The sequence below is a fragment of the Camellia sinensis genome, chromosome 9, assembly GCF_055761805.1.
Source record: "Camellia sinensis isolate YWXY chromosome 9, ASM5576180v1, whole genome shotgun sequence".
NCBI lineage: Eukaryota > Viridiplantae > Streptophyta > Magnoliopsida > Ericales > Theaceae > Camellia > Camellia sinensis.
This window is the reverse complement of record NC_138969.1, coordinates 7,740,089-7,767,788: the sequence shown is the minus strand read 5'-3', so window position 1 is coordinate 7,767,788 and position 27,700 is coordinate 7,740,089. Positions and strand designations below refer to the sequence as shown.

Genomic DNA, 27,700 nt, shown 5'->3' with positions numbered 1-27,700 from the left:
TCACATTGATAAGAGTGTAAAATTGACTCACGTCCCACGGGCGGCCTGAAGCCCGTGGGCGGCCCGGGTTGGGGTCCGGGCCTACCCTAGGCCGCGGGCAAGCTTCGGGCAGCGGACAAATTTTACACTCCTATTAATGTTAATGTTAACATGTCAATGTGAATATTCACATTGTCATGGGTCGGGCCAAGCCTGCCTCGGGCTGCGATCAGGCTTCGAGCCGCCCACGGGCTGCGGGCCAATTTTGCACTCCTATCAATGTGAATGTTAACATGTCAATGTGAATATTCACATTGCCAACGAGTCGGGCCCGCCCCGGCCTGAGGTCAGGCTTCGGGCTGCACACGGGTCACGGGCCAATTGTACACACTTATCAATGTGAATGTTAACATGTCAATGTGAATATTCACATTGTTAACAGGCCGGGCCGGGCCCCGGGTCACCCACGGGCCATGGGCGGGTTTCGGGCAGCCACGGGGTGCGGGCTAATTTTACACTCCTATCAATGTGCATGTTAACATGTCAATATGAATATTCACATTGTCACGAGTCAGGCCAAGACCGCCTCGGGCTGCGGTCGGGCTTTGGGCCGCCCACGGGCTGCGGGCCAATTTTACACTTTTATCAATGTGAATGTTAACATGTCAATGTGAATATTCACATTGTCAACAGGCCGGGCCGGGCCGGGCCAAGCCCGCTCCGGGCAGCGGGCGGGCTTTTGGTCGTCCATGGGCTGCGGGCCAATTTTATACTCTTATCAATGTGAATGTTAACATGTCAATGTGAATATTCACATTGTCAACGGGCCGGACCGGGCCCGCCCCGGGCCGCGGGCGGGTTTCGCGCCACCACGGGACGGGGGCCAATTTTACACTCCTATTAATGTGAATGTTAACATGTCAATGTGAATATTCACATTGTCAACGGGCCGGGCCGGGTCGGCCCGCCCTGGACTGCTGTCCAGTTTTATACTCTTATCAATGTGAATGTTAACATGTCAATGTGAACATTCACGTTATCAACAGGTAGGGCCAGGCACGCCCACGCCCCGTGGGCGGATTTCGGGCAGCCATGAGGTGCGGGCTAATTTTACACTCCTATCAATGTGAATGTTAACATGTCAATGTGAATATTCACATTGTCAACGGGCCGGGCCGGGCCCGCCCCAGGGCGCGGGCGGGCTTTTGACCGCCCATGGGCCGCGGCCCAATTTTGTACTCTTATCAATGTGAATGTTAACATGTCAATGTGAATATTCACATTGTCAATGGGCCGGACCGGGCCCGCCCCGGGCCGTCCATGGGCCGCGGGCGAGTTTCGCGCCGTCACAGGACGGGGGCCAATTTTACACTCCTATTAATGTGAATGTTAACATGTCAATGTGAATATTCATATTTTCAACGGGCCGGGCCGGGCCGGGTCGGGCCCGCCCTAGGTTGCTGTCCAGTTTTATACTCTTATCAATGTGAATGTTAACATGTCAATGTGAACATTCACATTGTCAACAAGCCGGGCCGGGCCCGCCCAAGGGCCGTGGGCGGGTTTTGGGCAGCCACGAGGCGCGGGCTAATTTTATACTCCTATCAATGTGAATGTTAACAAGTCAATGTGAATATTCACATTGTCAACAGGCCGGGCCCGCCCCGGGCCGTGGGCGGGCTTTTGGCCGCCCATGGGCCGTGGCCCAATTTTATGCTCTTATCAATGTGAATGTTAACATGTCAATGTGAATATTCACATTGTCGACGGGCCGGACCGGGACCGCCCCGGGCCGGCCATGGGTCGCGGGCGGGTTTCGCGCCGCCACGGGACGGGGGTCAATTTTACACTTCTATTAATGTGAATGTTAATATGTTAATGTGAATATTCACATTGTCAACGGGCCGGGCCCGCCCCGGCTCGAGGTCGGGTTTCGGGCCACCCACGGGCCAATTTTACATTCCTACCAATGTGAATTTTAAAATATGAATGTTCACATCATTAAATTGTTAATCATTCAAAAAATATTTATAAGGGTATCAAAATTAAATATAAGGGCATAAGTGTCCAAGAAAATAGTGTAAATCAAGAAAATGGACTTTATGGAATAAAACTATACATACATGGGACTAAATGGGTTAAAAAATTCCTTCATGGACTTCTTGGGTTAAAACACTTCTAAATTGGACTTATCAATAAAAATCCATAAGTTTTTTAATAGGACCATATATAGTATAAGTTTTCCTAACATGACTTATAAATAATTTTTCTAATTTTTTTTCCTTTTATAATTTTTAACTTTTTTTTGACCATTTGGTAATTATTTAGCCCAATATAAAAACTAAACAACTCCTTAAACTAAAATTATTAAAAAATAAAAAATTCATCCTACATCCAAACGAACGAAGGTATATATGTATTCGACTAGGATGTCTTCTCAAGGTTCCAAAGAACAAAGGAGGGAGAGGGAGAGGGAGAGGGAGATGGAATTTTTCTGTTTTCTGGTTAGTGCGTGCTCTGTTCGTAAACTTGGTTGCAAAGTGTAGTTAAATTCATTCATTGCTTCTCTCTCTCACTCTCTCTCTCTCTCTGCAACTATTCATCAATGGCGATAGAGAGAGAGAAGAAGATGTTTGTTGGGTTTGCTTGGAACTGTGCAGCAGAGCTCAAATTCCTCATCACCGCTCTCCTATTCGTTTGTTCAGTCGCCACCGTCCTTCAATTCCTCCCCTCCCGCTTCTCTCTCTCCTCCTCCTCCACCTCCTCCGATTTCCTCCGCAGCTGCCTCCCCAAAATCACCCTCTCCAACTCCTCCACCACTACCATCGCCACGGCTGCTCCGCCGCCTCTCCCCCCACCTCCCACCCCATCTCCGCCGGACGAGGTGGTGGAGAACGGAATCATCAAGCGCAATTTCAATCCCTACGGCGACGCCGCCTACAACTTCGTCTTGATGAGCGCATACAGAGGCGGACTCAACACCTTCGCCGTCATGGGTTTATCTTCCAAGCCACTCCACGTCTTCGGCAAACCTTCCTACCAATGCGAATGGGTCCCCCACAACGCCACCACCACCACCACCGTCGGCCACAAAATCCTCCCTGATTGGGGCTACGGCCGCGTTTACACCACCGTCGTAATCAACTGCACCTTCCCCTTGCCCGTCGGCCACGGCGGCGGAAAATTACTCCTCCACGCCTCCACCAACGGCGGCGGAGATCGAAACTCCAACACCACTGACACCATTGAAGCATTATTCGAATCACCCGGAAGCTTAAACCCTTCTCTCTTCACATCTCCCCCCAAATACGATTACCTCTATTGTGGGTCGTCCTTGTACGGAGACTTGAGTCCACAGAGAATTCGAGAATGGCTGGCCTACCATGTTAGGCTGTTCGGTGAGAGGTCTCATTTCGTGATTCACGACGCTGGTGGGGCTCACCAGGAGGTTATGGAGGTTTTGAAGCCATGGATGGAAAAGGGTTTTGTGACCTTGCACGATATCAGAGAGCAAGAGAGGTTTGATGGGTATTACCATAACCAGTTTCTCATTGTGAATGATTGTTTGCATAGATATCGATTTGATGCGAAATGGATGTTCTTTTTTGATGTTGATGAGTTCATATTTGTGCCGAGGAAGAGGAGTAGTATCAAATCGGTCACTGATTCGCTTTCTGGTTACACTCAGTTCACTATTGAACAGATGACCATGTCCAGCAAGCTCTGTCTCTCTGAAGACACTGGTAAAACTTCCAGGTAATTAAAATAATAAATAAATAAATGCTCTGTTTTTTAATTTCTCTTTTGATTTTATAAATTGTTAATGTTGTTTGTTTGGTTGAAATTTTAGAATTTGCTTTTTTTTAAAAAAAAAAAAAAAAATTGTTTTTAAAATAAAAATTAGTTTAATGAAAATTAATACCGAAACTAATATTTTTAAATTTTTAAAGATTATATTTCCCCCCCCCCAAAAAAAAAAAAAACTAGAAAACCATATGAGGTGAGTATTTTTTTGATTTTTTTTTATACCAAATTAATTAGTTATGAAAACTCAACTAAACAAGGTGACTTTTTGAACATGTTGAGTTTGGTTTCTAGTTTTTTATTTTTTATTTTTTTTCCTTTATATATATATATATATATATTGAAGCTTGTAGCAAATTTGAACTATTGATCTCCTAACGCGGCAAAAGTGTTATGACTAACTAGACTCGCTCTAGATGGTTAGATGGTTTCTAATTTTAGGCTCAGGATACTTTCTCCAAAATTTTATTCAAATGCATTTTTAGTCGTGCAATTATCCCTTGAGACTTTCATATTGCATTGGGATTGAGTGATTTGGAGCATTCTCTGTTGTATAATTATGTTTTGAGATTTTTGTGTCACATTGGAATTGAGTGATTTTGAGCTCTCTTGTATCATTATGTTTTGAAATTTTCGTGTCAATACAGAGATTTAGGTTCAAAGGATTGCCAATGTCACCAAGAGAAGTGTCAGTGTCTCACTGAGAACTGAAATAATTCTCTCCGTGTTGTGTTATGGAATTTTTTACTTGTTATAGTTGAGGCTGGCCTGTCCAAATGTTAATGAATGAATTCATAATTTTTATGTTGCAATAAATTGATCCATTGCATCTCTAGCTGTCACTATGTATGGAAGACTTCACTACAAGTTCTAAAGAGTCATGCTAGGAACACAAAAATTAATATACAGAAATATTCACAGATGTAAGATAAAAGGTGAGACCAACATGTGAAACTTCCGACTACATGCAAGTCCTATCCTTTGTCTCGCGTATGTGATTGTTTCTGTGTTTTAATTATATATTCATAGATTTCTAATTCTAAATATTGGGTACATTTGAGGAGGCATTGAGCTGTCTGTTGAAACCTAATACAAGTAGGCTGGACCCACAATTGCCTTCTTGTCAAATGAGTGGGACAGGTAGTACACTTTGCAATTTAGTGGTGGTTGATTGCTTTCAACATTTTGTGCTGATGTTGAAAATTCTCCAGCTCAGAATATATTTTGATGTTGAACATTTCCTTTATATTTATGTCAAGGGTAGTGTGGACATGTGTGGATTTTTCATTTGTTGTCTTCTCTTTCCTATGCTGTTTGTTTAATTTCTTGCTCAATCGTTAATTCTATCTGAGGCCAAGTTTATGTGGGGTGGGTTAGAACTTGTTTTCTTTTGATTGTTTCTTATTCTTCTTGATGTAGACCACCTTTTTTAGTTTAGTTTAGTTTCTTATCATTATTTTACTCACTCTGACTCAAAATTTGTAATTTGTGTGTAGAAAAAAATTGTATTGCTACTTGTTGATTGCGGGGTGGATCCAAATAAGTATCACTGTCAAATTGAAATTTATTGTAGAGTAGATCCAAAATAGCTTCGCGTTGCATTTAATCTTTAGTCGGTAAACCTCATTCAAGGAATCAAATTAATGGGATATTTTGGCTTTCTGATTGCCTTTTGTCTAGTGGCATCATATTAAGCATTTGTGACACCTCAGTATTATTGAGACACAAAAAACAAAAAAGAAAACAAAAATTATAAGTCCACAATCTCTCTGCAGTTTCACTGTGATTAGAGATTGTCACCCTTCGGCTACCTATACATAGAATTAAAACAACAGATCACAACCCAACACCCTATTTGGAATAAAGTTAAAACAGTTTAAAATGTTTGGTATCTTTGCTTTTTACTGTAACATGGGTTGATATTTCTTGAACAAACTTGTTGCTTTTGTTCAATTGAAAATGGTTATTGAATATTGGATCTTAAATTGTACAAGTGATTGATGGGTGTCTAAATTTCACAGGAAATGGGGATTTGAGAAGCTGGTGTACAGGGATGTGAAGAGAGGTATTAGGAGAGATCGAAAGTATGCAGTGCAACCGCGCAACGTGTTTGCGACAGGTGTGCACATGTCGCAGAACTTTGCAGGCAAGACCACTTACAAGACGCAAGGCCGCATTAAGTACTTTCATTACCACGGAACCATAGCCGAGCGGCATGAGCCTTGCCGGCAGCTGGTCAACACTACTGACATTACCGTTGATGGAATCCCGTATGTTTTGGACACCACAATGCGAGGCATTACAGGACTAGTGAAGAGATTTGAACAAAAGACGATTGGATATAGGTTACATAGAACCCGGCAATGACCGCCTATCTTCAATTCTAATTCTTTCATTCCTTTCTTTCTCTCCTCGCTTTCCATCTTATGCCTTTTTTCTTTTCTTTTCTTTTCTTTTCCTTTAATACACCCTTCCTAGTGGTGGGGATTTTCATTGATACTCTATTCTGTATAATAGTTTTTTTTTTTTTTTTCAAAGGCTTCTCTCCGGTTCGGGCATTAACTGGCAAGTCCAATCTGAGTTCTAGATTGTGCCACGTTGATATTTTTCTTTAAATTAAAGGTGTAGATTTTGTCTCGACTCCTTCATATTGGGTCTAACTTTATACTCTGATGCAATATTGGGTTTATGAATAGATAGACAAAATTTAAACTTTTAATTAACAAAAATACCAATGTAGCACAATCTGAGATTTTGGATTGTATTCTCTTCGGTCCATATCTAGATAGGGGAAAAGTCCAACACTTTTTTTTTTTTTTTTTTCTTGTCTTTTTCTCTCTCTCTCCCTCTCTCTAATAGTGATAGATATAGATATAGGTGATGATAATCTATGAACTTTTTTTTGTATAAAGGAAATTTTGCATTCTTTTTTTAAATATACTTTTTTTCAATTATTTCACTTTGAATTCACATACCTTTCTTTTTAGAAGGGATAACTTGGCGGTGTTTGGGACCACCAAGCACGACCATCGCTGGCCACCACTCAAAAAGAGGGTGGGCCTAATCAAAATGGGTTCTGCCTTTGATACTCACTCTTATATGCAAAAAATTTAAATAAATAAATGTAGACCCATCATATGGTTTGTGCTTTGTTTGCATGAGTGGGATAGTTTAAAATAAAAAAATAAATTTGCATTACATATGAGAACTTGTGAGGTATAAGTTTAACAGATATACAAGAAAGATTTACGCTAAATACATAATAGATTTGGATTTTATGAAAATTCAATTTTTTTAAATTTTTTTTTTTTCATTTTTTACAATGTCACTGATTTGAGATTTTTATTATTTTTTATTGGCTCATTATTTTGTTGTCTCAAAATATTGTAATGCATATATGGTGTTTCAATTTCAAATCATGGTTACTCACTTTGCTGTGTGACATTTTATTTGCTATTTTAAGGGTATGTAATTAATTTTCTTGTCTATGGGGTTATGCTAGAATGACTAATGATCAACAGCTCGTCGCCTTCTTGACAAGTCAACACAAACATATCATTTGGGTGGACAGATCAAAAAGGGCCATTTCTAATGTCTTGTCTTTCACCAAAGAAAAGAGAGAAGCAAAGAATAATGGAAAAAATAAAACCAACTTAGATTGAGCCCAAACGACATAAAGAAGGAAGATTCAACTATAGGACAAAGGGGATAAACATTATTTTGTTGGATTTGTTAGGTAAACAGAAGTGTAATTTTTAAGGAGAAATTATAGATAAGCAAGAACAAGGTATTTTTCACTGAAATTAAAACACTTTGGGTGTGTTTGGTAACGTTTACGTTTTCAATTTATATTTACAAAAATTTTATAAATTGATTTTTGTTTATTTTTAAAAAAACATAAACTACAAACGCGTTTGATAATTGACAAAATGTTCAAAAAATTTTAAAAATATAAAAAAGAGTGAAAAATGGCAAGTGGTGGCAAGCAGCGGCGGAAGACGGTGGTGAAAAGTGGTGACGGTGGGTGATGGGTAGCTGGTGGTGGTGGGTGGTGGCGGGTGGGTGGGTGACGGTGGCGGGTGGTAGTGAGTGGGAGGTGTGGGTGGTGGTGGCAAGTGGGTGGCGAATGGCGGATGGCGGGTGGTGGTGGGTGATGAGTGGCCGATGGCAGGTGGTAGTGGGTGGCGGTTAGGTGGCGGGTGGTGGTAGTGGGTGGGTGGGTGACGATGGCAGATGGTGGGTGGTAGCAAGTGGGTGGTGGTGGCGGTGGCGGTGGCGGGTGGGTGGTGGGTGATGATGGTGGGTGGGTGGGTGGGTGACGGTGGCGGGTGATGGGTAGTAGTGAGTGGGTGGTGGTGGTGGTGGTGGCGGCGGCGAGTGGTGGGTGGTTGTAGCAAGTAGGTGGCGGATGGCGGGTAGGTGGCGGGTGGTGGTGGTGGTGGTGGTGGGTGGGTGGGTGGGTGACGGTGGCGGGTGGTAGGTGGTAACGAGTAGGTGGTGATGGTGGTGGGTGGTGGGTGGTAGATGGTGGTGGCAGGTGGTGGTGGTGGTGGTGGGTAGGTGGGTGACGGTGGTGGGTGGTAGGTGACAGCAAGTGGGTGGTGGTGGTGGCAGGTGGGTGGTGGGTGATGGTGGTGGTGGTAGTGGTGGGTGGTGGGTGATGGTGGTGGTGGTAGTGGTGGGTGGTGGGTGATGGTGGTGGTGGGTGGTGGTGGCGGGTGGGTGGCAGGTGGGTGGTGGTGGTGGGTGGCCGGTGGTGGTAGGTAGTGAATGGTGGTGAGTGGTGGTGGCAAGTAAGTGGCGGGTAGTGGTAGCGAGCGGTGAATGGTAGTGGCAGGTGGTGGGTGGTGGCGGGTGGATGACAAGTGGGTGGTGGTGGTGGTGGCGGCGAGGGGTGGGTGGTGGTGGCGAGTGAGTGGCAGGTGGGTGGTGGCTGGTAGCTGGTAGTGGCGGGTGGTGGCGGATGGTAGCAGGTGAGTGGTGAGTAGTGGTGGCAGGTGGTGGTAGAGAGTGGGTGGTGGGTGGTGGTGGCGGAAGACGATGGTGGAAAATGGTGGCGGGTGGTGGCTAATGTTGGGAGATAAAAAAAAAAAAAACTCAAAACTCAAAATGGAATCACATTTTTTGTGTTTTCATTTTTTGGCCAAATTTATAAACTGAAACCACTGATTTATAAATCAAAAATTTTAACAAACAAATTTTTATTTGAGTTTTTAAAATTTTTGTAAATATAAACAGAAAACTAAAACGCAAGTATTACCAAACGACACCTTTTTGTTGAATTAATTTTTTTTTTCTGAAATTTGAAACTTTTATAATTTTTTCACTTATTTTGAATACACTTTTCACTCTAATCTCAATATTGAACAATATATCAGAGCACTCATTGTGCCTGTTTGGCGGAGCTTAATTACAGCTTATTTCAGCTTTCAGCTTAATTTAAGTTATTTTGATATGTTTAGTTTAGCTTATAACTTATACTTTATAATTTTTTGGAAGTCAGAAATCAGCTTATTCTTTGAGTGGGCATGAGATGCTTTAAGAATAAGCTAGAAATCAGCTTAAGCTGAAAGTTATAAACTATAAGCTGTTGAGGCATAAGCTATAAGTACTTTCCCACAGCTCTACCAAACAGGGTCATTACCATTTACAATTGTAAAAATATAGAAGTGTAAATAAAACTTGTGTTCTGGGGTAAACAAAAACTATTAGCTTAAGCCTTTGTTTGGCAAGTGACTTTTTTAGTTAAAAAGTCAAAAAATCATTAAAAAAAATTAAAAAGTCAACAACTTATATCAAAAAGTCAAAGATTTTATTTTCTCTTTACTTTTTGTACATCTTTTTGTAAAAAATTAAAAAGTCATCTCAAAAATACTAATTTTTTTTACATCATATTTTAACTAAGAAATAAAAAAATTACTAAAAAAGTATGTTCCGAACGAGGCCTTATAATCTCCATATTTTTAGTTTACTTTTACTTGTTTCCATTGATTTATAATTATCTCTAATTTGTTTGTTGAATGATTATTAGATCCATATTAATAAAAGATCAAGAGAAAACTTGAACACGTGTTTCTACTTTGTACATACATGTGGTATGCAGGCATGTGTGCTTTGCTTGAAGTAGTGCCTTTGCTTGCAAGTGATTGATTTTAGTTTCAAACATATCACCATTTTGGGGACCAGACTAGTTTACCTGTAGATTGGGAACTTCAGATTATGGTTGGATTGCGATAAAGGAGTTGGTTCCTCTTAAATCGAGGGTGCTTTTAGGTATACCCCTTATTTCCTCTCTAGGAAAAAATTATTGCATTTTATGGGTAGCTATGTAATATTTTTCATCAATCATACATGCAGGTCATCTTATTAATACTGTCTTTAAAACACTCATATATATAATGAATCTTATTATTAAGTCAATCACAATAAAATAAGATACTTTGTCACATTTATCATCGTTACACACAATTTTTTCCCCCTCATTATACCCATTATAAACCCTCAATATAATTACCATCAAGTTCACTTATCTCCATGACACCTCCTACCCCCACCCTGCCACCCTTATCTACCCCTCACCCAGATGTCCTTGCCACCTCCAAACCCTTTCCCACCCTCTCTGATGCCACCACCACATCTCCATCCTGACAGCCCTAAGCCCATCTTCTTCTTCTCCTACCTTTCCATTTTCTCACTTTTCTAACTCTTGCCCTTGGATCAAAATGATTTTTTTATTTATTATTTATAAATGATCTATACGTTATAATTAAAAAAATAAATAATTTAAATTATCGAGAAGGAACTTCTAGTGAGCCCTACAAACCAAAACATCATGATCTTGAAGAGAATATGAGTCTTTTCTTTTTAGTGACAATTTTTAATCTTAATGACAGTCATTTGAGTTATTGTTAATATAACACATAAAATAAATATCATAGACAGACAACTCATTGCTTTCACATGTTTAAAAATGAAATAAGAATAGAAAAGAGGGAAGAAAGATGTCTGAAAAAGAAGGCTTGGAAATAGACCAAAGGGATAGTGCAAATGTTATATATGTTAAAAAAGTCTTTATAAAGTTTTAAGTTCAGTAATGGAGAAGAAATAAAATTAGAATTTTTGATTGGCAATATAGTCCCTGCATTGATGGTAACACTTCAATTCGAGACAGTTGACTAGGGTTTTTCATTGATGGGCACCATGATTTGCTTCCTATAGTTCATAGAGTTGTTGAGAAATAAAAGAGTACAGGAGTTGAATTGCAAAAATGAGGTCCCAACTCCATGAGGGTGTTCCCATGTTGCTTCATCTTCTAGGCCATAAGTTCAATCTTAATCAATTGTTTCTTTACATGTAGGTGTTACAGGTGGCATTGGAGAACCTACACAACCTTGTGGGTCTCATCAATACATTAAATTTTGAATAGAATTGATTTGTTGTCATTGATTTTACGAATGCTACAACTCATGTCTCATATTAATGTAATGAATGAAGTTGTCAGTGCCTAAAAGTATTTTTTTTTATATATGAAATAACATTAACAATTAATTTTATTTAATTTGCACTCTCAATTATAAGATTGTATGAATATTGAGCGGACCTCACTCAATCCAATCCAACCCGACTCAAATGGACAATTTTGATGCAATGCAAGTCTAGTAATTTCAAAGAAAAAAAAAAAGAAATCAAATTTTGATCGGATGGGGGATAACAAGTTTTAGTGTGCAAAACTTGACCCAATCACATAAAATAAAAAATTCTTTATAAATATTAATACATATATACATATTATTCATATATTATATTATTTATTTGTTCAATAAATAAAATATTAAACTTGACGGGGGAGTTTTTCACTTTTCAGAAAAGCAGAACCTTTACTCCTTATTGTTGAGCTAAAAATTGTAATTTTTTATTTTTTTATTTTTTTATTTATTGGCAAAAATAAAATTTGTTCAATTCACATTAAAAAAAATAAAATAAACAAACAAACAAAACAAAACCAAACAAAAGCAAAACAACGAACCAAACAATGAATTAGCAGGCATGTGAGGTCTCCATGTCAACTAGCCCCTCCCTAATTTCATTTTATCCCAAACAAACATGGGCTAAAGAAAGTTGGTGCAAAGATGTTTACCCGAATTAAAGTGTGCCTCATGCTGTAATTGAAATAATTTCACCTTTTAAAACAACCGCTCTTATAATAATGATGATGATGAAGAAATTTCAGGAAAATATATTAAACCAGTGGGGGAATCTTTTTTAATTTGAAATACAAGTAAAATGAGTGAAAATAATTACAAAGGGATGAAATTTAGGGGTCTTTTGGAAAGTGAGTTATAATCTACTTCCCAGATTATAACTCACTTCTCTCCCTCACAAAAAATTAATTATAATCAACTTTTAACTAAAAAATTAATTATAACCACCTTCCTAAAATAATTCTTAATATTTGATTGATCAAATAATCATTACTCTCTCTATTCCGTCTTTCTTTTCGTTCTATAATTTCAATGACAGATTATTATGCCAATATGACAATACCCTCCGCCACTAGACATATTTTTCCGCTACCCTTCCCATCACCTTCTTGCTCCCAACCTCTTCTCTCCCCTCCCCGACAATTTCATCCACTTAAATCTTAATTATTGCAATTATCGGGACCTAAATTGATAAAAGTGAAAGTACAAGAGGATGTGGTTTAACTAGTTTAATTTTTTTTTTTTTTCGCGTGGCCCTTATGTGTATGATATGGGCTTTTTATTATGTTTTTTGCTTTGTGAAAAAGGGACCCCAAAGCTGCTGATCTACTTGGGATGTTGATGACAACCAGGGAAGGTTCTGTGCTTACATTCAACCCAATCCCCCATTTTCTAAGGAATTATTCTTGCCCATCTATCTATCTATCTCATTAAGATTGTGTTTGGCTGAAAAATTTAAGAAATATTTAGAAAGAAAAATGAAAAAGAAAAAAATAGGTAAAATGTGAATAAAAAATATCTACATTTCACCTAATTTAACTCACATTTTCTCTTTCCAAACACTACCCAAGGAATTATTCTTGCCCATCTCATGTTTGTGACCCTCAGACATTAGAAAGAGGCAAAAAAAAAAAAAAAAAAAAAAAGATGTGTAAAATCCCTTTTTAAATCACATTTCGGTGATATAATTATATTTCATTCACATTTTGCTTACTTTTTTTTTTTCAAATTTCTTTTTAAATCCATGAACAAAACACAATTTAAAAAAAAAAAAAAATTCTTAACTTGGCTTCCCTCCATACTCCATATTTCATATTTGGGGCTTCATTTCAGGTCCATAATAATAATTTAAACCGTTCATCTTGTAAATCTCTCAATGAAAACATTATGTGTAAAAAATCAATTTCATCGGATATCAATAAATATATAAACAAATCATTTTTTTATTTTTATTTTATAGAATATGACATAGGTGGGCCTATAGAGGTTTTTGGCACATCACTTAAAGCCCAATACATAATTTAAACACTAAAGCCTAACATTGCTGGAGCCCAAGGTTGCACCAAGGGCCAATGACATCTAAACACGTGTCAAGAGACGAACTAGCCACATAAGCAGACAACGATCCTGCAGAGTTATTATACCACACATCAGCCTTTAATGAGTTTCCCTGCAGCATTTAATGCGATAGCCTCTTCACGTCAGAACAGAATAGCCTCACCATGAACAAGGCAGGCTAGAACATAGACTTTCGGCCAACATGACAGGTCAGAATGGACAAGGAAATAATGAACAAAGGCTATAAGCAGGTTTCTAAGACAAAGAGAATGTTAAGTTCTTTATTGCCATCCTATCTCTATATTCCGTTGATCTCTTTTCTCTAACTTGCTCGTCGGAGGGTTTGCCAGGGGACTCTCGTTCCTTGTTGGACTCTTATGCAGGTTTCTCAGTGGGTCCATCGATCGGACGGCGACGTGGGAGGCTTGGATAAGCTCGACCCGTTCCTCTAGGATAAGGGGTAACATCAGCTGGCGCCGTCTGTGGGAACTTCTACTCTGTGTGACAATTGTGCTCATTGTTGCCAGAGACCTATTCCCAATAATCCCTACCTACCACCCACCAAGGTGGATGGTCACAACTAGATCCATGGCTTCTCAACACAACGTTGCCAACCCCCAAGCCGACCCTCCTAACCCGAACAACCCACCTCAATAAAACGAACCCTGAGCTATCCTTTCCAACAAGCTCACCCCTCCAACTTGAAGGGCTCGCGACCCCCTCTCCAAGACATGAACCCGCCACCTCGGGGTCTATATCCATCAGCCCAAGCCCCTGCTCCCGAAGGAGAGGCCAGTAGTGTTCAGCCTCCATTCTATTATGGTGATGACAACGTCCTTATCTGGGATGCGGAACTCCGAGCCATGAAACTCTAGCTTCAAGAAGTCATGCAGAACATGTAGAATAAACCCTCCACAACAGCCAACTCACCGTTCGTCGCTTCCATCAAGGACAAACCCTTACCTCCTAAGTTCAAAATGCCCTCGATCGACTCATTTGACGGCACAACAGACCCAGTCAACCACTTGGAGACCTATAAGACCCTGATGGTCCTCCATGTATTCCCCGATGAGATCATGTATCGGGCTTTCCCCGTAACGCTTAAGGGGTCGGCCCGATCCTCCATGGTAACCCTCCTTTCCAAAGCTCAAAAATATATGAATGCTAAAGATTCTCTAGCCACCCGCCAAGACTCCACAACCAAAAACCCAACCCTCAGAGAGAAGAGAAAGGAATTTGAAACCAGAGCCACCCAATACACAGAACAAACACCTCAATATACCGACCGAACTGCTTGAGCCGACCGATCGGCACCTGCCCACCCGCCCGGTCGGTTCGAACGGTACACACCCTTCAACTCCCCCATGGAGCAAGTTTTACACTAGATCCAACGAGATTATAACTTGAAATGGCTACAACCCTCACGGTCTCCTTCCAACCAGCGAGACCAATCCAAATACTGTTGTTTCCTTCGGGACCACGGCCAGAACACCGAGGAATGTGTTAACCTTAAAGACCAAGTAGAAAGCTTGATACGCGAAGGGTGCCTCAGTCGGTTCATGGCAGCCCGTCCCCAGCAACGGCCAAGGACCGAACCTGCTAGGGGCAACCGCCAACACACCCCTCCCCGACAACCCGTACAACTTAACAGAGGCAATGATCGGCCCCCGTCGCAACCCCGAGCACAAGCCAACCCTGCTCTCCCGGTTGGAGAGATCAGAGTCATTGCTGGCGGACTTGCGTGTGGAGGACCATCCCGTTTGGCCTAGTGAGCCGTGCTTAGAAAAATCAGACAGGGCTCTGACAAAGAAGTCGCGATGTTGGATCGCCCCTCAAGCACCCTAGGCAGTGGATGGAGCTCATCACCTTTACGGAGACCGATGGCACAGACATCCGATAACCTCATGACGACCCCCTCGTCATTTCTGTTCTTATGTCTAATTACAAAGTTAGACGAGTGCTTGTCAACAACGGCAGCTCTTCAGACATCATCTTCCCGAATGCCTATCGCCAGCTCAAGGTTGGAGAAGAAAGTTTATCCCCTCTCCAAACCCCACTGGTCAGCTTCACTGGGGATCGAGTGACCTCCATAGGCTTCATCGATCTTCCCATCATCATTGGATAATACCCACGGTAGACCACTAAGTTACTCACTTTTCTTGTCGTCGACTATCCTTCCGCTTATAACATTATCCTCAGCCGCACAGCCCTGAATGTTTTTCAAGCTGTTACATCCACGTACCATCTGGCCATGAAATTTCCTACCGACCTCGGGGTTAGCACTGTGAGGGGAGAGCAGACAGTGGCCAGAGAATGCTACGTCACTTCACTCAAAGAGGTCAAGCTGAAGGAGGCCATGATCATCGAAGGACTTAATGTCAGAGACGAAGACGAGTTAGTTAAAGAAGAACCAGTGAAAGAACTTGTTGAAGTCCCCATCTACCCTGCCAACCCAACAAAAACAGCAATGATCGGCAGCCAACTATCCTCACAAGCCAAGGCCGACCTTACAACCCTCCTAACCGAGCACAATGATGTTTTTACCTGGACCCATTCTGACATGCCGGGTATAGATCCCTTGTTTATCACTTATCGTCTTTGCATCGAGCCCCACTTCTGACCCTTCTGCCAGAAGTAGCGTGTCTTTCACCTGGAACGCAATGCTCTTATTACTTCTGAGGTAGACAAACTACTGGAGGCACGGTTCGTCAAAAACGTAGACTACCCCAGATGGTTGTCAAATGTGGTCCTGGTTCGTAAAAACAACGGTAAATGGCGACTTTGCGTCGACTACTCCAACCTTAATCGAGCTTACTCCAACGATAGTTATCCCTTCTCCCGCATAGATCTGCTTGTCGACGCCACTGCTGGACATCAGATGCTTAATTTCATAGAAGCTTTCTTCAGCTACAATCAAATTATGATGCACCCGGCAGACCAGGAACACACCTCCTTCATTACAGACAAAGGAACTTATCACTATCGTGTTATGCCATTCGGATTGAAAAACGCCGGCGCAACTTACCAACGGTTGGTCAATGCCGTCTTTCATCATCAGATAGGTCGGAACATGAAAGTCTACGTCGATGACATGCTTGTCAAGAGCAAACTCTCATCCGATCGTCTGACAGACTTGCGAGAGACCTTCGAAACCCTATGCAAGTATCACATGAAGCTAAATCTGAAGAAGTGCGCCTTCGGCGTAGGATCTGGGAAATTCTTGGGTTTTATGGTCAGTCAGCGGGGCATCGAGGCTAACCCCGAAAAGATCAAGGCCCTGATAGAAATGCAGTCTCCCAGGACGGTTAAAGAGGTTCAATGGCTTACCGGCAGAGTTGCCGCCCTCAACCATTTGGCAGGCCTTTGAGTGGACCACCGAATCTGAAAAGGCCTTTCAACAATTGAAATAGTGCATGGCCAATCCCCCCTACTCTCTCAGGCGCTCTCAGGTGAGACCCTCTTTCTCTACTTAGCCGTATCACACACCACAGTCAGTGCGGCTCTCATCAGGGAGGACAGCTCAGTCCAGCACCCGGTTTATTACATTAGCCGAACTCTTAGGGGGACAGAACAAAACTACCCTTTACTAGAAAAAAATGGCCCTTGCATTGGTCATAGCTTCAAGACGACTCCGACCTTATTTCCAAGCTAACTCCATAGTGGTCCTCATTGATCAACCTTTGAAGAAAGTACTGCAACAACCAGAACTATCCGACAGACTTATGCAATGGTCTATCGAGCTCAGCCAATTTGAAATCTCTTACTGACCTTGAATAGCGATCAAAGGACAGGCTGTTGCTGATTTTATCTTGAAATTCACCAATCCTACTCCAACCACGCCCCCTCCGTCAAGGCAATTCAACACTGAGGCAGAAGATCCCCACTCATGGACCTTCAATGTCGATGGATCATCCTGCAAAGAAGGCAGTGGGGCTGGTCTCGTCCTCATCACTCCTGAGGGCGATTATTTCAAGTGTGCTCTCCATTTTCTATTCGACACCAGCAATAATGATGCCGAATATGAGGCCTTGATAGCAGGTCTTCGCCTAACCAGAGACATTGGTGTAAGCCATATCCAAGTGTTCAGTGATTCCCAATTGATCGTCGGGAAAATTATGGAAAAATTCGATGCGAATGAGGACACGGTGCGAGCTTACAAGGATATTGCACTCCCTCTTGTTCGCATTTTCAATATTTTCCATATCAAACACATCTCTCGGTCAGAAAACTCCAAGGCAGATGAAATGGCCCAATTAGCCTCGATCGACCATTTAGACCTCAACCATGGCGTCCGTCTGGAATACCTGGCCCACCCGGCTACTTCGCCAACCCAGTAGAAGGTCCACTTCCTCCAAAACGAACCTATTCCATGGGCGGCGGACATCCTTCTATTTTTGACAAATGGAGAGTTGCCAGATGACAAACAGCAAGCCGCCAAAGTCAGAGTCCGGTCGTCCAATTACATCCTCATCAGCGGCCTACTGTACAAACGTGGATTTTCACGCGCATACCTCAGGTGCCTCAATCCTGCTCAAGCGACCTATGTGATGAGGGAAGTCCACGAGGGTGTATGTGGTAATCATTCGGGTACTAGGTCGCTGGCCCATAAAATCCTTCGCACCAGCTACTTCTGGCCTACTCTTAACCAAGATGCCACTGAATTCGTGCTTAAGTGTGATAAATACCAGCGCTTTGCCAACATCCCCCATGTTCTACCTACAGAACTGATTACACTCAGCAGTTCTTACCCATTTGCCAAGTGGGGTATCGACTTAGTTGGTCCATTGCCCCCCGGCAAGGGCCAAACCAAGTTCGCTGTGGTCACCATTGACTACCTCACTAAATAGGTGGAAGCGGAACCCCTCGCCACAATCACTGAACGAAACACAACCAGGTTTATCTGGTAGTCGATCGTATGCTGATTTGGAATCTCTCAAGCCATCGTCTCAAACAACAACAAGCAATTCGACAATGCCAAGTTCAGGAAATTCTATGCAGAGTTCCACATTCAGCCATGTTTCTCTTCCCCGGGTCATCCCCAAGCCAATGGGCAAGTTGAGGTCACCAACTGCTCTCTCTTGAAGATCATCAAAATTAAGTTGGAAGCCGCTAAGGGACTTTGGGCTGAGGAATTACCAAACGTACTCTGGGCCTATCGCACTACCGCCCGAACCCCTACTGGGGAGACCCCCTTTCGCTTAATATACGGTGCTAAGACGGTCATCCCAGTGGAAATCGACTTGCCGAGACCGAGGGTTTTGCACCAGAATCCAGAACTAACTGAAGAATTACGTCGAGCTGACTTAGACCTGATTGAAGAGCTCGGAGAGACTACTGCTGTCAGATGGGCCTCATATCAAATGAAAATGAGAACACACTACAACCGCAAAGTCTGACCGAGGGAGTTCACAGGTGAAGATACAGCTAACAAATAATTCATGGGTTCTAGTGGTCTATCTAGTTTTCGCGAAAAAACATGTGAGACATATGAATGTGTAGACCCTGAATCAATCAGAACATAAGCATTTTGAGCACAAATTGAGAGTATACCTGACACAACGGTCTCGGTGTTCTGCACATCTCCCGGTACAAGTGCGAACACTCAGCCTTGCCTTAGAGGCTCTTTTCCGGTAGCTTTAGGGTTGGGTTTCGGTGGAGCAGTTGATGCTGCGGCGCTAGCTGCAGCTTTACTATTGTCTTGAGATGTGGAAGGGCAATCTTTAACCATGTGGCCTACCTTGCCACACTTGTAACAGGCACCAGAAATTTTATAACATACCCCTTTATGTCTTTTTCCACATTCGGAGCAGGGTGGTATGGAACCACTTCCCTCGCTAGAACTAGTCGTTGACCCTGTATTTTGCTTCTTATTCAATGAGTTATTTCGGCCTTTCTTAAACTTAAAACCCCGTCTCTTACCACGTCATTCAGTTGTTGGTGTTTCAGTCTGTGTTAATGCTTCGATATTTGACTCGGCCATTATTGCTCGGTCAAGAACATCTACATATTTTAGTAATTTCAGCACATTAATTCTGTCAAGTATCTCTACATTAAGGCCGCTTTCAAACTTTCTGGCCTTTTTGTAATCAGTGTCCACCATGTGTGGCGCATATCTGCCGAGTTCAGTAAACTTTGATTCATACTCTACTATCAACATGGTGCCCTGTTTTAACTGTTCAAACTCAGTCACTTTCCGATCCCTGACACACTGAGGGAAATACTTTTCAAAGAAGGACTCTTTAAATTGAGCCCAAGTCATGACAATATTTGCACACGGACAAGCATCCACCACCGTTTGGCTTCTTCTTGTAAAGTGAAGGTAGCCAGTAACACTTTATGTGCCTCCAAACAAGGAAACACTTCGAACAATTTCTCGGTTTCTAGAACCCATGCTTCGGCCTTTAACGGCTTAAGGCCTCCCTGAAAGGATGATGGTTTCATTTTACTGAACATCTGTGTCAGAGCAATTATATCATCATTAACATTCTGCTCGGGTTGAACTGGAGGAGGTGAGGGTTGTTGGTTCTGTTGTAGCCTCAAGGACTTAGTCAACAGTTCAACAGTTCTTTCTAATCTTGCCATTCTGGCATCAGATGATTCTGTTTCATCGGTATTCCTTGCATTGTCCATTTCACTATATGCAATATAGTAATAATAAACACAGGAATTGCTTACTTAAACACATTAGCACATATATTCATGTCATGGCCTCACACGCTTTTTCAATGCTCATGCAATGCCCTAATCGCTTTTGTAGGACATTCTATAGCTCATTCGGACACATGTGTGCGGTAGAACTCGTGATTTGATATCGCTCTGGTACCACTCTATCACGACCCAAACCCGCCCTTATGGGTTTAGCACCGTAACCAGCCAGTAATCCGTGATTACCGAAGGCCTGCTTGACAATAAAGACAGTAATACAGAGTACAGGGGCTGGTGGAAGCCAAAACAGTAATAAAAGATGTCCAATGAGTTGTGACAGTCTGTATGCAAAAAGACTTTTTTGAACATATTCACATTCATAAGCAAAACATATATACACCATATGTACAAACACTCAAAGTATAGTACAAGTCTTAAACAGTATTACAAAACAGAGACGGAATGGTGAAACTGAGACACCCTAAAACAGCCTTAGCTCGGTTAGACTTGGAACCTCGAGGTGAGGCACAATGGTTGGCTTGGCAAAAAGGGAGTTAACCCGACGCTCCTAGCATCGATCTAGTGCCTGAACACTTACATATAAATATAAACAGTGAGCTAAAGCCCAGTGAATAACAACTGTGTAAAGAGGTTAAGAATGAATGTCCTTTCAGTAATTAAACAGTCATATCAGTCATTTAGAAACCATAGCAGTTATATGTGGTACATCCAATAGCAAAACAGTACAGTAGGTCTTAATAGACCGAACAGTCAGTTTATGGCCATCATAATAGTAAACAGTAATGGTTCCAAACATGGGAACCGACAGAGATCTCTGTAACAGTAGCAGTAACAGTAGATTGCTATGGATGCCACAAATACAGTTCACAAATAGGACAAACATTCATTTAGTAAGAAATATCTTTTCGGAAAGCAGTACAGTAGATCATTCAGAAAATATTCATGATTGAACATATCTTTACAACATTGTTACTCACAGAGCACTGGGCTATAGATAGGCTAGTACGCGTCCTCGGATGCCAACCCTACAGTTACAGAACGAACACACACTAAGTTATACACTTGGGAATCAACAACTTAGTCCCTATCTTGACTCGGTGTGATTCTACATCAATATCCTCATTAAGATGCTTTAAACATGGCTTAGGAATGCCTAGGATGGAAAGAGGATGGAAAGATGCACTTTAAAATACTTTTCAAAATTTGCTGAAATAGGGGTCCACGCTCGAACGTGGCTTTCTACGCTCGAGCGGACATGTAGACAAAGGAGCTCTGCTTGAACGTGACTTTTCTCGCTCGAGCGGACTGCAAACTCAGGCAGAAGTACTGGATGCACAAAAATCACGCTCGATGGGCGCTCGATCCACGCTTGAGCGTAAGACTCAGGTCCACGCTCGAGCGTGAAGTCCCTCGCTCCAGCGGACTGCAAAACAAATGAACTTCTGGGCATATGTATTTCATGCTCGAGTGTGGCTTCCTACGCTCGAGCGGAAGTGTAGGACTCAGAGTGTACGCTCGAACGTGAAGTCCTCTGCTCGAGCGTGGATCCAAAATCTGGAATTTCCAGATTGAACCTCAAGCACAAAATTCAACTTTTAAATCTTCAAATTCGATCCTTTTGGGGTAATTTTCTGAAAAACACTATAAAACCCATAATATTACATGTTTCAAAGATCAATTTGCAAAATCAAAACCCAAAGGTAGATCAATTAAACACAAATTTCAAATAAACTTCAAGAACAAGATGTACATTCAACATGCATGTATTCAATTGAATTCAAAACCTCTAACACATGATCAAATGAGTCAATCCTTTCAAAAACATGATGAATTCATGAACTATAACTAGGAAATGGACATGCATGTGAGGATTTCATGAAAAACAATTTCCAAACACTATGATATGAACATGCATGCAACCATAGCTACTCAATACAACATTTAAAGCCATAATTTGACTGTAATCTCCAATGTTCCCATGAACCATGCAAAGTACAACTAGAATTCACAATCAAGAAGATAATTTCCTACCTTAGGTTTTGAATATCAAGGAATGGAAGCTCAATATGCAATTATCCTCTAAATCTTCTAAGTCTCCAAGCCAAATTCTTGATAAACTAAATTTCCTCTTACTCTTCCTCTCTTGCTCACGGTTTTGGCCTCAAGAAGATGAACAAATTGACATATAATCAAGTCTCAAGATGATTTATGAAAGTGGCCCACTAATGGCATTTTGGTAATTTACTTGAACTAATGTGATTTACATTATTTAATTTAGTTTAATCATTCCAAATCAAATTTAAGCTAAAACTACTATAAAATCACATAAATTCTAATTAACATAAAATACCAATCGATTTCTGATTCGGCCGCCGATAGGACCTTTAATTCGCAATTCAAAGATAAAACATGAACAGATCATTTAATGACTAACAGATAGAAATGCATTTAAAACAGTATACACTCATAATCAATTCGGAATCTCAGTCAAATCAGTTACTTATCATTCTCAGTCGCAGTTTAGCATTAATCCGAGGTGAGGGTTGTCACAGTGGGTCTACTGGAGGCGGGCAGTGGGGCAAAGTCAGTTAAGACTTTGTCTCCCAGCGGTTTGGGACGCGATCGGACTCGTTCCCTCATCACCAATTTAGGGGTAGGCCCCAACTGTCTCTCCTTATACTTGTCTGCTTTGGCGAACACTCTCCTGCCTTCTGCCTCCTCTGCCTTCCTCTACGCCTCCAGTTCATCCCTCGCAGGATCCTCCTCCGTCAGCTGCAGTCCCAGTCTCAGGGCAAAAAGAGTTGAAGGAAGGACCAGATCATCCTACTTCACCACTTTCTCTTCCCTTCACTCCTTCATTTTCTTCACCCTGTTTTCGGCCTCTACATCTAACTTTGGCTCCACCGATTTTTGTGGGAACTTTCCATATTATGCGAACTCCTCTCGCACCATTCACTGATACATAAAACCATCTCGGCCTCCACCCCTTCACCGAAGATGGCAAGCCTGCCACTAGACCCCAGCCCGCCACTACTTGCAAGGTCACCCACGTCTCCTGTTAACTGGACGCCTTGTAGCAGGAGAAGAATTCCTCCACTGTCATTGTCGCTCCTCCAGTAGCCTGCGGCCAGGCGCTCGCACAGGCCATTAGTATTTTCCAAGCGTTCGGCATCAACTGCCCTAGCGCCACATCTAGCTTGTTAAGTACGTCTACCACTATTTGGGGGAGTGATAGCCTCAGACCCCCCCGCAGTACTTCCTCGTATAAGGTGAATTCCGCCAACCGTACATCCGACACCTTCTCCTTTGACGTGGGCAGCCTCAACTCTATTTCCTCAGGAATTTGATACTTCCTCCGTACCTCCTCCAATTCCTCCACCGTGAAGGTAGATCTATCTGCCTTGATGTGCCAGTGGTCCGGCTCCACTTGGCTAATTGGCCTAGAGGCCGCAATCATCGTTGTTGGACGAGCCCGCGCCCCTTGCGCAGCTCTCCTCTCCTCTTTCTGCTCCACTCGATATTGTTCCGCCAACTCCACTGCATCGTCTTCTCCCAAAGAGTCTAGTCTTATGGTTGGCACTTCGTCTCGAGCCATTCCTCCTACGTGTCTGCATATAGCTTCGGACTCTGGTATAAGGAAGTTCGCAAAGTGTTGCAGAGGCGTATCACACGAAACAAATGAGTTCACTTCTAAGACAAGTTGGTTTTTTGCGATAAGGTAGGTAAAGCGTATAACTCCAAATGCCCATGGTTTGCTTATATTCTAAGGGTCAAGATTAAATTTCGCCAGTTTGAAAATTTTTGAAAGCATCCTGCCCGCGCCTCTTCAACGCCCTATATCAGCCTATCCTTTCATTTCCTGCTGACGCATTACTTCTCTTATTATAGGATTGTGCCACGTGTACGAACACGATCCACTACTCCCTCCCCCTTCCCTGTTTGCACCACTTCACATCATCACGTGCCATGCCGCGCCTCAAGCCCCGCACGCCGCCATTCCCCTTCTCACTCAGTCACCCTCTGCGGTCGGCTCTCTTCACAGTCGGCCTTCTCCCTCGGTCACCCTTCGCGGTCGGCCCTCCTTGCAGTCGGCCTCCTCACTTGGTCACCCTCCGCGGTCGGTCCTCCTCACAGTCGGCCTTCTCCCTCAGTCACCTTTCGTGGTCGGCCCTCCTCACAGTTGGCCTCCTCACTTGGTCACCCTTCGTGGTCGGCCCTCCTCGCAATTGGCCTTCTCACTCGGTCACCCTTCGCATCCAGCCCATCTCCCAGTCGGTCTTCTTTCCGTCGACCTCCACAACCCCCGTCTTCTTCCCTGTTCCCTTCCTATAGGGGTTTTTGGCCTACCACTTAGAGCCCAATACGTAATTCAAATACTAAAGCCTAACATTAATGGAGCCTAACGTTGCACCAAGGGCCAATGACATCTAAAAACGTGTCAAGAGAAGAACCAGTCACATAAGCAGACAAAGATCTTACAGAGTTATTATACCACACATCAGCCATTAATGAGTTTCCTTGCAACATTTAATGCGATAGCCCCTTCACATCGGAACAAAACGGCCTCACCATGAACAAGGCAGGCTAGAATATAGACTTTCGGCCAACATGACAGGTCGAAGTGGATAAGGAAATGATGAACAAAGATATAAACAAGTTTCTAAGACAAAGAGAAGGTTAAGTTCTTTATCGCCATCCTATCTCTATATTCCGTTGATCTCTCTTCTCTAACTTGCTCGTCGGAGGGTTCGCCGGGGGACTCTCGTTCCTCGTTGAACTCTTGTGTAGGTTTCTCAATGGGTCCAGCGATCGGACGACGACGTGGGAGGCCTGGATCAGCCCGACTCGTTCCTTTAGGATAAAGGGTAACATCATAATAAAATGCTTAAGTTTAACCTCACAATTGCTATTCATTTTAAAAAACAAGATGCAATTTATTTATGTATTTAATGATATCCGATAAAACTAATTTTTTGCATAACTCATCTAAATTATTGGGATTACAAGATGAATGTTTAGATTATTATTGTGGGCCTAGAATGGAACCCAAAAAATAAAATATGAAGAAATATAAAGGATAAGAATATGAAGAGAAGACATCCCCTTCTAGACCCACTCTATTTTACATGCTTATATAAATCAAAAACTTCTCTTACCTAAAATATGGCGACAAGATGTTACAAAATATCAAAAAAAATGCAAAAATATTTTTGAGAAAAAACATTTTCCGCATAAACAAAACATAGAATTTACAATTTCCCTAGCTTTGGTAGTACCCATGAGAACTTTTGTCATTGGAATTTAGGGCAAGGAATCCCAAATGTCATTTGAGTTTGATATTGTGTTTTATGTGAGCATCGTGCCATAATACACATACAGGGTGTTTCGAAAGTTGCTATTTAGTAAGGTATTTTAGTTTTTAATTATTTTAGTAAGTTAAAATTTTTATATTTAGAAAGATGATTAAATTATTTTGTAGTTGAATGTGATATTTGTGAGAAAAAAAATAAAATAATTATGAATTTAATGTGACATTTTGGATTGTTTTGAAAAAATAGTTAAAAACTAACTTTTTGATTTTTTTGAGTTTTTTTTGAAAAAACGTGTAAAAAATGTGGGAGATATGTGACCCAAAATGAGTTAAAAGCTGGAAATCAACTTTTAACTCGCTTCACAAAAGAACAATTTGTCTTATTAACTACTTTAATCCTTTTAACCTAAATTAAACTAAAATTTCACTTCCCAAACAGACCTATATACTACATACATAACATTATTTTGTTGTCAAATGACTCAAATCTCCACTTCACATTGTGGTTGGTGCCAAAACATATATGTATGCATATGCATATTTTTTGTATTTGTTCACAATTAATAGCCATATTACACCATACATAATTTCATATATAGACCTAACCACAAGACTGATCTACATTGATGATATTCTTTTATTTTCTCCAGATGTAGATATGCAAGTAAATTTACTCATTAACTTTCTTTTTCTAATGCAATAATATGACATCATGCTCTCAGAAAACAAGAAAAAAATTAAATTAAATCTCATGCACTCTGTGCTGCTAAGAAGGCATTGAAATCATCCCTTGCCTTGCGCAACCGAGGAGTAATGCAAGAAGTTGGCGAGGTCGGGTGTGATCCCGGTGACGAAGTCGAAAACCGAACATGTCGAGACGAGTCATGGGATTTCCTGCCTGTAACTCTCGACGCACCTCTAGTCTTCAGAACCCCTTTTCGGTGATCCTTATCAAACACAAAAGCAGCTGCTACTGGTGAATCTGCATCGTTGGCACTAGTCCGGATCAGCTCCAACGGAAGATCAAAGAAGTGATTCAGAGAATCTCCTTCCTCTTCGTTGTCCATTACTATGGCCGATGAAGTCCAAGAACCACATTCAAATTTCTCCAACGAGACCGTCCTAGAGATCACCTGGGCCATCTCCTTTTTCACTGAGTGGCGGGAGTCTCCTGTACTGGGACTGTCAATCCCAGTTATTTCTTTTTCGACATCTTTTCTTGGTCTCACCGGCTTTCCCCTACCAAACCCGGGCAAGAACAAGCATAGAGCCCCACATTTGAATTCCTCATCGTAAGGTTTGGCCATGGTTTTACCGCTTTTATGCTCATCATCAGTTTTGGCTTCATGCTCATCACCGTTGACTTTACTCGACCACAAATCGAAATCATCAGAGGGTGCAGTTGCTCGCCCTTCCCCGCACGATTTACTCTTCCGTAGGTGCTTCTCTTGTAGGTGAGCAAGACGAGTGAGTGCCACCGAGTGCTGACGAGACAGAGGATCAAAGGCTAAAGGAGAGGATGGTTGAACTGGATTCTTCCATTTCTTCTTTAGCAAGCTAAGTCGAGGTGATGAGGTGGTTGAACCCAGAAGGCTAACCGAGAACTTGGCTTTTGCAGGTAGCAGAGGCGGTGGAACCAGCATACGAGTGACTTTCGGGGTTGTAATAACAGGTGGTGGTGGCAACTCCAAACGAGGATATGCCGATTCTATTAGTGATATTGGATCCACTGAAATTTGCCTCTCCTGTTGTAGGCTCCCCATTTTGACCAACATATTAGTGGACAAGAAATCAGAATCGGGAAATTCATAGTCGGTTTCATGATCCGATTGCAGAGCATCTGAAGGAGGCAGCATATCTGAAGGTGGAAGAACCATTATGTGCTTCAAAAGTGTGGTGATCAGATCATGGACTGAACCATATATATATAAGTATAAGATATAGAACGTGGATGACATGTCTACAACATCTTAGATGTTGTTAGTATATTATTATATATTCATATTGTATATTAGTAGTGTTAGTCATCATTGTAGTCTATTATTATGTTTATGCTTTCATAATTGTTGTTCCCTTTCTCTCTTTATGCTTTCGGTGCAAAGGCACCCAATGTCCCTCTTCCTCTCTATAAAAGAGAGGTGTAAATCTCCTTGTAATTACACAGATATACAACAACTGAACAATTCAGTATTCTCTCTCTCTATTCTCTATCACTCTCTCAAATTATTGTTTCATGGTATCAGAGCCCAGTGTTGCATTTCTGGCAATTTTCGATTTTGGTGTTTAGTCCCGTACACAGTGGCATACATCAAACCGCTCGGAATTTCCTCACGATTCCAACGGCACCAAGCCCGTCCTCAGAACACGCTCCACGCGCCCTCACGCGCCACCTTTGTCTTCG

At 41.9% G+C, this 27,700-nt stretch overlaps 2 protein-coding genes across 2 annotated transcripts; one reads left to right on the top strand and one right to left on the bottom strand.

Annotated features, from left to right (window-relative positions):
* Nucleotides 1-2,366: 2,366 nt before the first annotated feature.
* Nucleotides 2,367-6,431, top strand: LOC114309282 (galactan beta-1,4-galactosyltransferase GALS2). The gene is made up of 2 exons (XM_028254986.2): nt 2,367-3,735; nt 5,805-6,431. Exons 1-2 carry the CDS (start codon nt 2,585-2,587, stop codon nt 6,148-6,150), a joined length of 1,497 nt encoding a protein of 498 aa, XP_028110787.2. The 5' UTR covers nt 2,367-2,584; the 3' UTR covers nt 6,151-6,431.
* A 19,333-nt stretch (nt 6,432-25,764) lies between these two features.
* Nucleotides 25,765-27,271, bottom strand: LOC114309283 (uncharacterized). The gene has a single exon (XM_082886065.1). The coding sequence runs from the start codon at nt 27,255-27,257 to the stop codon at nt 26,049-26,051; it is 1,209 nt and encodes a 402-aa protein (XP_082742191.1). The 5' UTR covers nt 27,258-27,271; the 3' UTR covers nt 25,765-26,048.
* Between the last annotated feature and the right edge of the window lie 429 nt (nt 27,272-27,700).